Source organism: Chanodichthys erythropterus, chromosome 16 (assembly GCF_024489055.1).
Source record: "Chanodichthys erythropterus isolate Z2021 chromosome 16, ASM2448905v1, whole genome shotgun sequence".
Taxonomy (NCBI): Eukaryota; Metazoa; Chordata; class Actinopteri; order Cypriniformes; family Xenocyprididae; genus Chanodichthys; species Chanodichthys erythropterus.
This window is the reverse complement of record NC_090236.1, coordinates 5,261,676-5,275,884: the sequence shown is the minus strand read 5'-3', so window position 1 is coordinate 5,275,884 and position 14,209 is coordinate 5,261,676. Positions and strand designations below refer to the sequence as shown.

General features: G+C 35.9%; 1 protein-coding gene across 2 annotated transcripts in view; it reads right to left on the bottom strand.

Moving 5' to 3' along the window:
* Positions 1-14,209, bottom strand: part of kcnab1b (potassium voltage-gated channel subfamily A regulatory beta subunit 1b) — a 76,361-nt gene that overhangs the window by 37,061 nt on the left and 25,091 nt on the right. For both annotated transcript variants that reach the window (XM_067361980.1, XM_067361981.1), the window contains exons 2-3: positions 7,830-7,873; positions 1,435-1,472 (exon numbers count right to left, since the gene is read on the bottom strand). In XM_067361980.1, the coding sequence (XP_067218081.1) occupies positions 1,435-1,472; positions 7,830-7,873 (82 nt within the window). The remainder of the gene's footprint in view (positions 1-1,434; positions 1,473-7,829; positions 7,874-14,209) is intronic.

Below are 14,209 nucleotides of genomic sequence, written 5' to 3'. Positions count from 1 at the left end.
CCACTTCACTGCTTTTGTTTTTGTGTTTTAAAAAGTAAGACGCGGGTAATGGAACGGAAAAACGCACAGTCTTGAGATGTGTTTTTTAAAAGTTCTTTTAACTCTAGCACCGTGTCTTTAGAACTAAGCATCATCAATGAGACGCTGAAAAAGACGCAAGAATGCGAACGCAACAGTCAAAGACGTCCGTCTAGCACATTTCTGTGTGAAAAGCCCTTTAAGCCGTGATCACTGACTAGACATTGAGCACACAAAATTTCTAGAGACACTTGATATGATGTCACACTCTGCAGTTTCTTTTTTTATAAACATGAATTCAACATAAAACAAATAGTAATGCATTCAAAATGTAAAAATATACATCTACTTGACTTTACTACAAAAATATCCATTCTTTTAATTCAGCCAAGAGGTAATGCCATGACATAACGATCTTCTACTGGTCACACGTGAGTCTTCACGTGATGTGAATTCACACGTCAGAGTTCACCAAACTTGAACTCTGGAACGAAGCGGAATGCGAAACTTTTCACATGAACTTGCATTTTTATATGTATGCATGTCATGTATGCAAGTCAATGGAGGGAAATGTGTAGTGTATTACTGCCATTTTAATAGGTTTAGGACCAGAGCATCTGTTTTTTTTAGGTGTGTGTGTGTGTGTGTAACTGCTGCAATGATACATTGATCTTCATGTCAGAGTTTGATCTTCTGATGTCAGAACAGTTGACATGCTGGTTAAAACCTCTGCAATCTCTACAACCCATCAGTCTCTCTTTCGCTGTCTTTGATGGAGAGCTGTCAGACAGCATGAGTGACAGTGATCCATTCTGTCAGTGTAGTTGTATATTAGCAGGCCGATGAGGGAAAACCGTCTGTTCAGCTGCTGATGAGATGACTTATGACATGTGGAGAAGGGGACCGAACTGGGACGTCCGCATCTCACATAATTTGACTGGACAAGAGGGATGATTGGACAATAGAGGAGACTCCGCCTCTGGGGAAAGACTGGCTTGTCGTGGAAGTTGTTGCCACAGGGACTTTTATGATGTAAGAACTGCTAGTATTTATGTGCATTTGCCTTGGGTGAGTGTCAGAAAGGGGGACTGGCAGAATGATGTTATTGTTTGAATAATGAGGAAGACCACAGCATGATGTGTCTACGAGCCTTCCTCTCTGCCAACACTGTCAACACAGAACATGCTTATCTCGGCTAACTCTACCCAATTTGTGCTTATGGCTAGAGTGGATTTAGAAATGGGAATTATGGGTGAAAACATACAGATGACTCAGCCCCCTTTTATATTATGCTACAAAAGTATTTATTAAAAGTAAATATATTGTTTAATCTATAGATTACTTGCTGTTGAAAATGTCTCGGAAAGAATTAAAATGACTTTCTGGTTATGAATGTAAAAAATTTGAAATACTCACCTCATCTGAAATCTGCCCTCCAAATGTCACCCATGTGCCTGAGAGAGAGAAAGAAATTGAAAGAGAGGGAGTGTGAGTCAGAGTTATCCAGTGATTAAGGTATTCCAAGCAGAGATTGATTTATTTGCTGTTTCCTGTCACAGAAACCTTCAAACACATTAGAACGGAACACAGACCTGAATCTGAATGTTTTACAGTAATAATACAAGTTAAAGAAGAATAAAAAAAAACAAGGCCAGTGATGTCTTTAAAGGTTTAGTTTACCCAAAAATGAAAATTCTGTCATCAATTACTCATTCTCATGTTGTTTCAAACCTGTAAGACTTCCATTCATCTTCCAAATACAAATGACGATCTTTTTAATGAAATCTATAGCTCTCTGTCCCTCCAAAGACAGCTACACATCAAAAAATGCTTTTCTTACTTAGATTTTTTTTTGTCTTGTTTCCAATGGGGAAGCAAAATAATCTTGTTTTCGGTTTGGCAGATTATTTTGCTTATTTTGCCTTAATTTTGACCAATTTTTTCTGAAAACAAGGCAAAAATTTTTACTTGTCTAGAAAATGCTTCTTGATTTAAGAATTTTTAGATATCTGGACTAGAAGCAAGACAAAAACAGCATTTTTTGCAGTGCAACTACCACTTTCAAGCCCCAAAAAGGTAGTAAAGATATCATAAAAGTAAATGATGCGTGGTTTCGTGCGTGGTTTTGGGAACGTGCATTGGAGATTAATATTTTAAATAAAGTGCTAAAATATGTTTTTTTGCAAAAAAAAACAAAAAAACAACCCACTTCACGTCACTTTGTAAAATTGAGGTTAAACCACTGGATGATTACTTTAATGATGTCTTTACTACCTTTCTGGGCCTTGAAAGTGGTAGTTGCTTAGGATATCAATGGAGTGACAGAAAGCTCTCAGATTTCATTAAAAGTATCTTCATTTGTGTTCTGAAAATGAACGCAAGTCTAAAATTTCATTGTAGTTCATTGGACTTATGCATGTCACTTCCATATTGATGTAAACAAACAAACATTTCCCTATTTATTTCATTCAATATGATATAATAATAATGCATTTTTCTGGAATGGTGTGGGAACCATTTACTAAAAATATTTATATATTTGTTCTTTAAGTCCGAAAAGCACTGGATAAATATTTGCATGTGTTTATTTATTTTTGATGGTTTAAATTTCCCTATAGCCATCAAAAATAATTAAACACTTCAATACTTCAGTTCAGCATATATGTAATGAGACAAAAATGAGGCTGATTCTTGGGAAAATCTGTCCCAGGTTTTCCTGAGGACTCTGTTATTCTTGGCCTGACTCACACTGCCGGCAGTCTAAAGCACCCATGATTCATTGCTGTCAGGGTAAGACTCTGCAGTCACTGCCCCACATCCATGTCAGAATCACCTACTATCACACTAAAATTCACCCCGGCTGCGGGTTGAGCATCTCTCCAGCAAGCACTGGTATCCTGGGCTTCAATATTATGGAATCAGTTAGCATCCGATGAGACACCCGACCATGTTTCAGGGTGAGGGAACCCATTGGGGATGATCAGCTGTTCCTATGGCGATTAAGCGCCCATGGGTTGCAGGATAAATGGGGAAATAGTGTGGGAGTTTGCAAGTGTTACGTTCCCTTGGTGACACCTGTGCAGTGATAAGAAGCATTTGGCGGCTTTCTTATGTTTCATACGTGACGTAACAGTCCTCATCCTGCCAGATAAGTTTATGTGTGCAACTACTGTGAGCAATGGTGTGCACCAGGGTCTTCGGCAGCTCATCAACTGAGAGAAACAAGGGAATAACAGGATCTTTTTGCCTAATCCTGGATCTCCTCACATAGATCTGACTGACTAGATTTTTTTTTAATTTACATTAGTAAATGAATATAAAACACATAAACAACCTGTGAGATATTTTACACTTTCATTCACTAAAATATTGGAATGTGCCAAGAGTGATATTAAATATATATATTTTAGATTATGTTTACATAAACAGTCACCGTTGTGCTTCCATAATAGCCTTTAAGCAAGCATCACTGACTTACATGAAGGAACATACATTTATACATGCACATATGCACACACATGCCCATTACTGCTGCTTTGGTGGTTTCCACTGAAAGCTGTCCTCATGTATTGAGTTAAGTGCATGTCTGAAGCACTGAAATTTTATCGGCCTGCAGTGCTCTTTCTGTGTTTGATCAAGTGGCTAATGTTTGCAATGTCTAACCTGAAGCAATGACCTTTGACGTCTCAGAAAAATAATAGCTACAAGAAATGTAGGGTCAGTTGCGTCACTTTTGCAAAGTATTTCAGCACCAAAACCTGTATCTCAATCACAAAACATCAGTGAATAAGCAGGTGCCAATTCAATAGTATTCCCAAAAACTGCATTATTATTAACATATTGAATGAAATCAATAGGGAAATGTTGATTTGTTTACAACAATATGAAAATGACATGCACACACCAAGTCCACTGAATTACAATTAAGTTTTAGACATATCTTCGGAACACAAAGTTGCAAGTTTCACTGCAGCACAGCTTTTGTGAGCATGTTTTCTCTTTTTGCTGATTTGCATACCCAGTTAATTAGATGCTAAAAAAATACAGAAAGTGCATGCACAGAACCCTAAACAACACCTAAATCCATTTTATTCACTTTCATTAAAAGATGTTGATTTCTGGAGACAAATTTTAGCAGAGTTCAATGTTTTGATTAAATTTATCAATGCTAATTTGGCCTATTAGCTAATAATAGTGAAAGTCAATAATTAATAGTTAACAATACACCTGGTTACTGTCAAATAAGTACAAATTTTACCACAAGGAACAACTTTCTTGATATCTTGTTGTGTAATGGAAGCAAGCTAGTAAGAGCTATACATGTAAACCTCACTCCCCTGACCTCAAGAGGCGCACTTTTGCGATCAGCGCTCCAGACTGCGGTCTTTAGCGTCCTTGTTAGAATGCCCGCCAACCATGCCAGAGACACTAGTTCAAATCCCACTTGAAGTGGGTCGAGTAGGACCGGTTACATTTGGTACCATGAACCAGATGGGAATGAGGTTTGGGGGTAAGTGTAACGGAAGCAAGCAATAAGAGTTGCGCGTGTAAACCTCATTGACCTGGACTCAAGAGACGCGCTAGAGACTGTGGTCTTTAACATCCTTGTTAGCCCGCCTGCTTCCCTGCCTCTCATATTGGAGAGGCCGGTTCGAATCCCACTCAAAGTGGGTCGAGAAGGATCAATTATATTGACATTTTATTTTTTGTACATTACAATTAAGAAGTTGGAGTCAGTAAGATTTTTCTTAAGAAAATAATACTTTTTATCACCAAGGATGCATTAAATTTAAGCATGCCACACGAGTCCTGAAAAGTGAAGCCAAAGTGTCTGGAAGGTGGCTGGAAGCAGTATAGGTCATGAACCTCGCCCTCTCCATGAAATGTATTGGGACGTGAGACAAACTAAACAATCAAATTACACGTTAAACATTTTTTTTTCCCAAAGACAGTTTCTGCCATTTTAGGCTGTTTTTAATCATGCTGGTGTTAGTTCAAGTATTTGTTCTTTAAATAATTTTGGTTTTAGTTAGTTATTTGATGCTATAAAAGAGACGTCATGATTGACAGCTGAGATTGACAGCTTCTCTGAGTTAAGTAACTATGTTCAGATTCGAGACTCAAGATGTCGACGGCATATTGGCACACTGGCGGCTTCGGTTATTACAATGGAAGAGAGTGAAGGTGCGTCGTCCATCTGTTTTTACAGTCTATGATTAAATTTAGCAAAAGTGACAGTAAAGTTAATATTACAAAAGATTTCTATTTTAAAAAATGTTTTCTACGGAGCCCCGCACATGACATGCAAGAAAAAAAGAAAATCATTTGTGCATGGTTTACTAATTCGTTCCCTTGATTTGCTAAATTGTGCAGAAGATTTACTATTTTGCTCCCTCGATTTGCTAAATCGTGCGCACAATTTACTATTTCGTTCCCTCGATTTTCTAAATCGTGCGGAAGATTTACTATTTTGTTCCCTCGATTAGCTAAATCGTGAGTACGATTTACTATTTTGTTCCCTCGATTTGCTAAATCTTGTGCACGATTTACTATTTAGTTTCCTCGAATTTCTAAATTGTGCACACAATTTACTATTTCGTTCCCTCGATTTGCTAAATCGTGCGGAAGATTTACTATTTTGTTCCCTCGATTAGCTAAATCGTGTGCACGATTTATTATTTTGTTTCCTCGATTTGCTAAATCTTGTGCACGATTTACTATTTAGTTTCCTCGAATTTCTAAATTGTGCACACAATTTACTATTTCGTTCCCTCGATTTGCTAAATCGTGCGGAAGATTTACTATTTTGTTCCCTCGATTATCTAAATTGTGTGCACGATTTATTATTTTGTTTCCTCGATTTGCTAAATCGTGCGGACGATTTACTATTTTGTTCCCTTGATTTGCTAAATCGTGTGCACGATTTATTATTTCGTTCCCTCGATTAGCTAAATCGTGCGGACAATTTACTATTTTGTTCCCTTGATTTGCTAAATCGTGTGCACACATTACTATTTTGTTTCCTCCATTAGCTAAATCATGCGGACGATTTACTATTTTGTTCCCTCGATTTGCTAAATCGTGTGCACGATTTATTATTTCGTTCCCTCGATTAGCTAAATCGTGTGCACGATTTACTATTTAGTTTCCTCGAATTTCTAAATCGTGCGCACAATTTACTATTTCTTTCCCTCGATTTGCTAAATCGTGTGCACGATTTACTATTTCGTTTCCTCGATTAGCTAAATCGTGCGGACGATTTACTATTTCGTTCCCTCGATTAGCTAAATCGTGCGGACGATTTACTATTTCTTTCCCTCGATTTGCTAAATCGCGTGCACGATTTACTATTTCGTTTCCTCGATTAGCTAAATCGTGCGGACGATTTACTATTTTGTTCCCTCGATTTGCTAAATCGTGCACGATTTACTATTTCATTCCCTCGATTCATAAATTGTGTGCATGATTTAGCAAATCGAGGGAATGAATTAGTAAATCGTGCGCATGATTTATAAATCGAGGGAACAAAATAGTAAATCGTGCGCATGATTTAGCCTACTATTTTTATCCTGTATGTCATGTGCAGGGCTCCATAGTTTTCAATAATGTTTTTGAAAAGATATAAAAATTAATTCAACATTAATAATAATAAAAATAATAATAATTTTTTCTTGAGCAGCAAATCAGCATATTAGAATAATTTCTGAAGGATTATGTGACACTGAAGACTGGATGATGCTAAAAATTCAGCTTTGCCATCACAGGAATACATTACATTTTAAAATATATTCAAATAGTAAATGGTTATTTTAAATTGTAATAATATTTAAGAATATTACTGTTATACTGTATTATTGATCAAATAAATGCAGCTTTGGTGAGCATAAGAGACTAAAAAAAAAAAAAAACATTAAATAATCTTACTAACTGCAAACTTTTGAAGTGTATATTTGGATGTAGGACGGAGGAAGGACTCGTACCGAGGAAGATTCTGATCTAAGATAAGAGAGACACCATTTGGAAATGGATTGTGAAGATAAGCCTGGGGCTTTTTCATGGTGGAATAGCAGCTGTTTGTTCCTCTTTCTGAAAGCCTTTAGTATGACAACAATAAAATCCAGCTCACTTATTCTAGTTCAGTCCACAACAAACCAATTCAGTTTTCAATGCCCTATGGTTTTCAAGTGAGCAGAAAATGTTTGCTCTTGGGGGCGAAACATACAATTTTCAATTCACCATTAGAATTCTTGCATTTTAAAAATCAATGCAGAACATCAGACCAGAACTGACACTGCTGTAATTTTCTTGCGTATCTTGCATAAGTTTGTAGTGATAAATATAGAACACCCAGATTGGAATAAACTGCATGTTCTCTTGCGTGGTGTCCTGGAGCCTCATAGTATTAGAAACGGCTGCTATATAAGCCACTGCGTGTTTTATCTCAAAGAGAAGTCAACAACCGATTTATACAGTCATTATGTTTGCATTCACAAGGCTTGTTAATGAAACCATCCAATTGTAAAACTAAAAAGGAACAGAGAATAAATTAAGCGTCAACCCATCACTCTCCCGCTGTGTGTGGAGTGTCTGAGGCAATTAGTGAGCTTGTGTTTTAATTCATGATAAATTAAATATGAATGGAGGGAGGATAACATTTTCAAGATCATGTGACTCTTGAAACACACACTGTTGCCCGCACTTCATTGAAACATATTGTGTGAACGTATCACAGATCTATGATATTTATATTCAGTGTGACCTTTTGGTGTTTATAGATATGGCTGCTGGTTCATAAATCAAAAAATGCTCACCAAGTCCAAGGCATGACACTCGCAGTCCCGACTTCCCAAGATTCCTGTGAAGAAAGTGAGAAATCTGTTACCAAGGACATAACATTGTAGTGCCTTCACTTCTGGCAGGCCTGTTTATTATTTTATTTTATATGTGCTAAATTAATGTGAATAGTTTACATTCCCTGAACATCTGTCCTTTCTGAGCAGAATTTTGAAAATTGCATAGTCATAAATATAAAATATAAATATAATTTGTGCAAATAATATTACTATTGCAATACAGGCATGGGCAAAAAAAAAAACTGGCTCCATTCTTCCATTCATGAATGGGAATTTGAATTGGCCACAACAAGTTAAATGTGAATGTGAATTAGAATAACGCAGTAAAAAGAAAGTTAGAATTCAAAATAGATATTTAATTGAAATATTATAATTTATTTATATTTTATAAAACTGTTAGTTCCTGTCCTTGATTCTGATCGGTCAATAGCTGTGTTTTATTCACAATAAAACACGGCTATGACCGCTTCACCCAATGGTTCTGTGTATCACTACACAACACCGTTAGCAACCACTCTTAGCAACGTAAACTGTATGTTGTCAATTGATATTGTTCATTGAAGCTTACTGTATTATGTAGAAGAGTATTTTGAGAAAGTATTACCTGCATTCAGATTTAGCATTTTCCTTCAGGTCAGTCCTACGTTCATAATAAAAAATCTGTTTAAATGTCTGCTGCAATATCTTGTCCTTTGAATAGTTAAGGGGTTTTCCCGTGACTGACAGCACTAGTCAAAGTATTTGTCAGTTGCGTCTTGTTCCGTGTTCACAACAATCAGTCTTTTCAATGTAAAAGTCTTCGCTACTGACTGACAAGCCGCCATCTAATGGCGTTATAATGTAACTTCTGTTGTTGTTCATGGTCAGGGACTATTTTTCTGGCGGAAGGAAGGCTTTTAGTGATTTTACTTCATTAAAGTTGCATTGATACTTATTTTTTTTGGCTTTAATATTTGTATTGTGTGGTAACTGTTTTATAAAAGCAACAAGGTACTTGAGGCTAATGCTGTATCGTGAATAAGTCAAGGCTGAATGGGTTGCAGGCACTCTGCTTCACGTTGTGCATTTCAGCCGTGACTTTTTCAAGATACAATACAGCCTCTCGAACCTTATTGCTTACTTTAAATATCTTAAACTTTCAGAAGAGCTTCAGTGCAGATGCATCCTTCAATAACATTGAACTGTGACAGGTACAAATGAACACACATTGAAATGTTCCAAACAGATGTCTTTTTATAGAACACTGAACACATTCATTTAAAAAAGAAAATAATATTTTTAAAAAGCCACCAAGGTCCTAACTGCTCAAGCATTTTTTCTGCGATTTGGTTTTCAAAAAACCATTGATGACCTCCCACACAGGGACTGTGGTGCATGTGAATAATGGACCTCCTTTTTGGACCCAGAGGAAACTTTTTAATTTTCTCTCAGTGCAGATGACAACTGAATGTTAGAACCACAGAGACCCTGCGACACTTACAGCACATCGGTGATTTAAGATAGCTATTACCAGAGAACAAAAAATCTTTAATAGCTTTATAAAGTACACGTGAATGCACAAGCACAAAACGGCTGGCTGGTATTTATGCCCCAAAGTCTTGGATCTAAGCTTTTTATGGCTTGAGCCTCCCATTTAGATCATCTTATTGGCTACAATATAAAATGCATTAGCAACAGCTTTATTCATCAGGGTGCAGATGTGACTTGAACAGCGGCCCTGGTTTCAATCTATAGTTGTACTACAGCAATCCATTTCCACTCCTCTATCATTAAAACTTCCTGTACTCTGATATGTGGCGTCCTCTTAATGCCCGACTAAGTCAGAGATGACACCTCATCAATTTGCTCTATGGTTCACCGTTACTGTCCTCAAATTGCTTAAACATTTGTTTTTATCCTGTGATTATGATAAACACATGTGACTAAGTGCAGTTTATTTTACTGTTTGCAGGAAGGACATCCATCCGTCTATCTATCTATCTATCTATCTATCTATCTATCTATCTATCTATCTATCTATCTATCTATCTATCTATCTATCTATCTATCTATCTATCTATCTATCTATCTATCTATCTATCTATCTATCTATCTATCTATCCATCTATCATCAATCAATCCATCCATCCAACCATCTCTCCATCATCCATCCATTTTTCCTATCTATCAATCCATAAATCAATCCATCTATCTATCTATCTATCTATCTATCTATCTATCTATCTATCTATCTATCTATCTATCTATCTATCTATCTATCTATCTATCTATCTATCTATCTATCTATCTATCTATCTATCTATCATCCCTCTGCCTCTCGATCATCTACCTCTTGATCATCTATCTATCCTTCTGTCCGTCTATCTATCTATCTATCTATCTATCTATCTATCTATCTATCTATCTATCTATCTATCTATCTATCTATCTATCTATCCATCTATCATCAATCAATCCATCCATCCAACCATCTCTCCATCATCCATCCATTTTTCCTATCTATCAATCCATAAATCAATCCATCTATCTATCTATCTATCTATCTATCTATCTATCTATCTATCTATCTATCTATCTATCTATCTATCTATCTATCTATCTATCTATCTATCTATCTATCTATCTATCTATCTATCTATCTATCTATCTATCTATCATCCATCTGCCTCTCGATCATCTACCTCTTGATCATCTATCTATCCTTCTGTCCGTCTATCTATCTATCTATCTATCTATCTATCTATCTATCTATCTATCTATCTATCTATCTATCTATCTATCTATCTATCATCCATTCATCTATCTATCTATCTATCTATCTATCTATCTATCTATCTATCTATCTATCTATCTATCTATCTATCTATCTATCATCCATTCATCTATCTATCTATCTATCTATCTATCTATCTATCTATCTATCTATCTATCTATCGTCCATCTGCCTCTCGATCATCTACCTCTTGATCATCTATCTATCCTTCTGTCTGTCTATCTATCTATCTATCTACCATTCTATCGTTCTATCTATCTCTGTCTATCTATCTATCTCTGTCTATCTATCTATCTATCTATCTATCTATCTATCTATCTATCTATCTATCTATCTATCTATCTATCTATCATCCATCTGCCTCTCGATCATCTACCTCTTGATCATCTATCTATCCTTCTGTCCGTCTATCTATCTATCTATCTATCTATCTATCTATCTATCTATCTATCTATCTATCTATCTATCTATCTATCTATCTATCATCCATCTGCCTCTCGATCATCTACCTCTTGATCATCTATCTATCCTTCTGTCCGTCTATCTATCTATCTATCTATCTATCTATCTATCTATCTATCTATCTATCTATCTATCTATCTATCTATCTATCTATCTATCTATCTATCTATCTATCTATCATCCATTCCTATCTATCTATCTATCATCCATTCATCTATCTATCTATCTATCATCCATTCATCTATCTATCTATCTATCATCCATTCATCTATCTATCTATCTATCTATCTATCTATCTATCTATCTATCTATCTATCATCCATTCATCTATCTATCTATCTATCTATCATCCATCTGCCTCTCGATCATCTACCTCTTGATCATCTATCTATCCTTCTGTCTGTCTATCTATCTATCTACCATTCTATCGTTCTATCTATCTCTGTCTATCTATCTATCTATCTATCTATCCATCCATCTATCTATCTTCTATCTATCATCCATCCATCCAACCATCTCTCCATCATCCATCCATCCATCATCTATCTATCTATCCATCCATCCATCTCTCCATCATCCATCCATCAATCAATCAAACAATCAATCATCTATCTATCTGTCTATCAGTGTTCCTTCTGAACAAACACTGAAGTAATGAACTTTGGCATGTAATTTGTTGTGCTACAGAACTAAATGACACTTCAAATAATGTGGATTGTTGAGGAGAGGTGTGATATTGCTTTTCTATATGATTGAACTTACAATTTTCAACTGGTAGATGAAAAATTCCATTAACTTGCATTGAAGGAGAGACCTGAGTCATAGTTATTGACCACAATAACATAGAGACACCTGGAGAATCCAAGCAACCACATAGCAAAGCACTAAAAACCACTCAGAATGCCTTAGCAACCACATAGCAACATCCTGACAACCACCCACAACACCTTAACATTGTGGTAGCGGGTTTTGCAGGGGCAACACACTCACATTTTATTTTTAGTTAAAAATACCAGCTGCTGATGTCTGGATCTAACCCTGCCAGCCTCAAAACCTGGTTTTGTATCATAATAAGATGATCAACATGGATTTTCTGCATTTTGGGGTATTATTTTAGGAGGTACATCCAAACATAGCACTTGAATATTTCTGTGCATTGCCTCGCAGGAAGTGAGTTAGCATTTGGAGGGAAACCAAGAACATTGATTTTGGCTTGCAGACACCCACCCCCTGATTTTCAGTTTACGATAAGAATACCAAATCAGCACGCAGAGTTCACATTCACTTCCTAACGGATCCGTCTTCAAATTTCTGCATATCAACATCCTTATACAATCTGGGTAAGAATGAAACAAAATGAAAAGACAGTGATCAAGTTTATCTCTGTCTTATTCCTGCAGGTCAGGTCAGGCTTCTCAGATTATTGCCTTTTCAAATAAGACAAATCTGTTGTCTTTATAAATAGTAGCTTCATTCTTCACACTGTCGCAGCCGATGCATGTCGCCCAAACATCATCTCCCACTCTATATTTTTTGTCTTGACGGTTTCCGAGCCATTATTAGCTTGTGTGACATTACAACCACAGCACATTCTCAGCTGCAGACATATATAATTTAAAACTCCCCTTTCTCCGCGTGATGGGGGTGTGTGTCTTTTTTCTGGGTAGCAGACACGCACGCTGTTGGGTGTCAACAGATCCTTCCTCATCACAGCGAGCTGAGTCAGAGAGCTGAAGAACTGAGAGACTGTGTGACAGAAGAGCTCAGAAATGCCTCAGCAAGCCAATGGAAATGGTATGTATCGTCTCACTGACATTGTTCAGAGGAAGGTGTGTGAAGAACAGATGACAGGAAAGCAGGTCTCATTTGTTTGTACATGTGCATGACTGTGTATTAGGAACACAACAGGTTTGACTGGATGCTCAAAACACAACACAAAACAACAGAATCACTTCTATCAGTTACAAAACGTGGTATCACCATGTGTCTAGATATGGTACCATAAAAATGACATGTTTTTCTGAGCATGGTACCATTGTAACTATAGTTGGCACCACAATTTAGACATTATTAGTACCACAGTGTACCATATACTATGGTAATACCATAATTGATACCATACACTTAAAAAGTACCATAGCAGTGGTAGTTTTTCAGACATTTACCATAGTAGCATGGTATCTTTGAAAGTACCAATACCATGGAGCATGAATTTCAGTACCATGGTATATGTCAAGCTACCACATACCACCAAAGTGCATTTTTTTGTACTGAAATTCATGTAATATGGTGTTTTAAATGGGACTTTAAAGTACTTCCAAGAATACCATAGTACTAACATAGTAAACATCCAAAATACACAGTATGTTCAAAAGTTTTTTTTAAATAATTTTGAAACAAACAAAAACAGTATTATTATGAAATATTAATAAATAAATAATTTTGTTTTCATTCTAAAAAAAATAAAAAGTCAAATTTTGAGAAAAAAGTCGATAAAATGTTGAGAATAAAGTCATTAAATTATGAGAAAAAAGTTGTTAAATTACGAGAACAAATTAGTTAAATTACGAAATTAATTTAACAACTTTTTCTCGTAATTTAATGACTTTATTCTCATAATTTTATGACATTATTCTCAACATTTTATCTCGACTTTTTTCTCGTAATTTAATGACTTTATTCTCAACATTTTATCTAGACTTTTTCTCGATATTTAACAAGTTTTTTCCTGTAATTTAATGAGTTTATTCTCAACATTTTATCTCGAGTTTTTTCTCGAAATTTAACAACTTTAATCTCGAGATGGTTTTATTTATTTTTTTATTATTGCTTGGCCCTAATCCTCTTCTGTAGTTTGACATGCGATCCAAACCACTGATTAAAAAAAAAAAAGTCACGTGATTTCAGCAGTTTGGTAGTTTGACACGTGATCCGAACCACTGATTCGAAACAAAAGATTTGTAAAGCTCCAAAGCAGTGTTTTGAAATCGCCCATCACTAGATATTGTTAAAAAGTCATTATTTAGTTTTTTTTGGCGCACAAAAAGTATTCTCGTTGCTTTATAATATTAAGGTAGAGCCACTGTACTCACATGAACTGTTT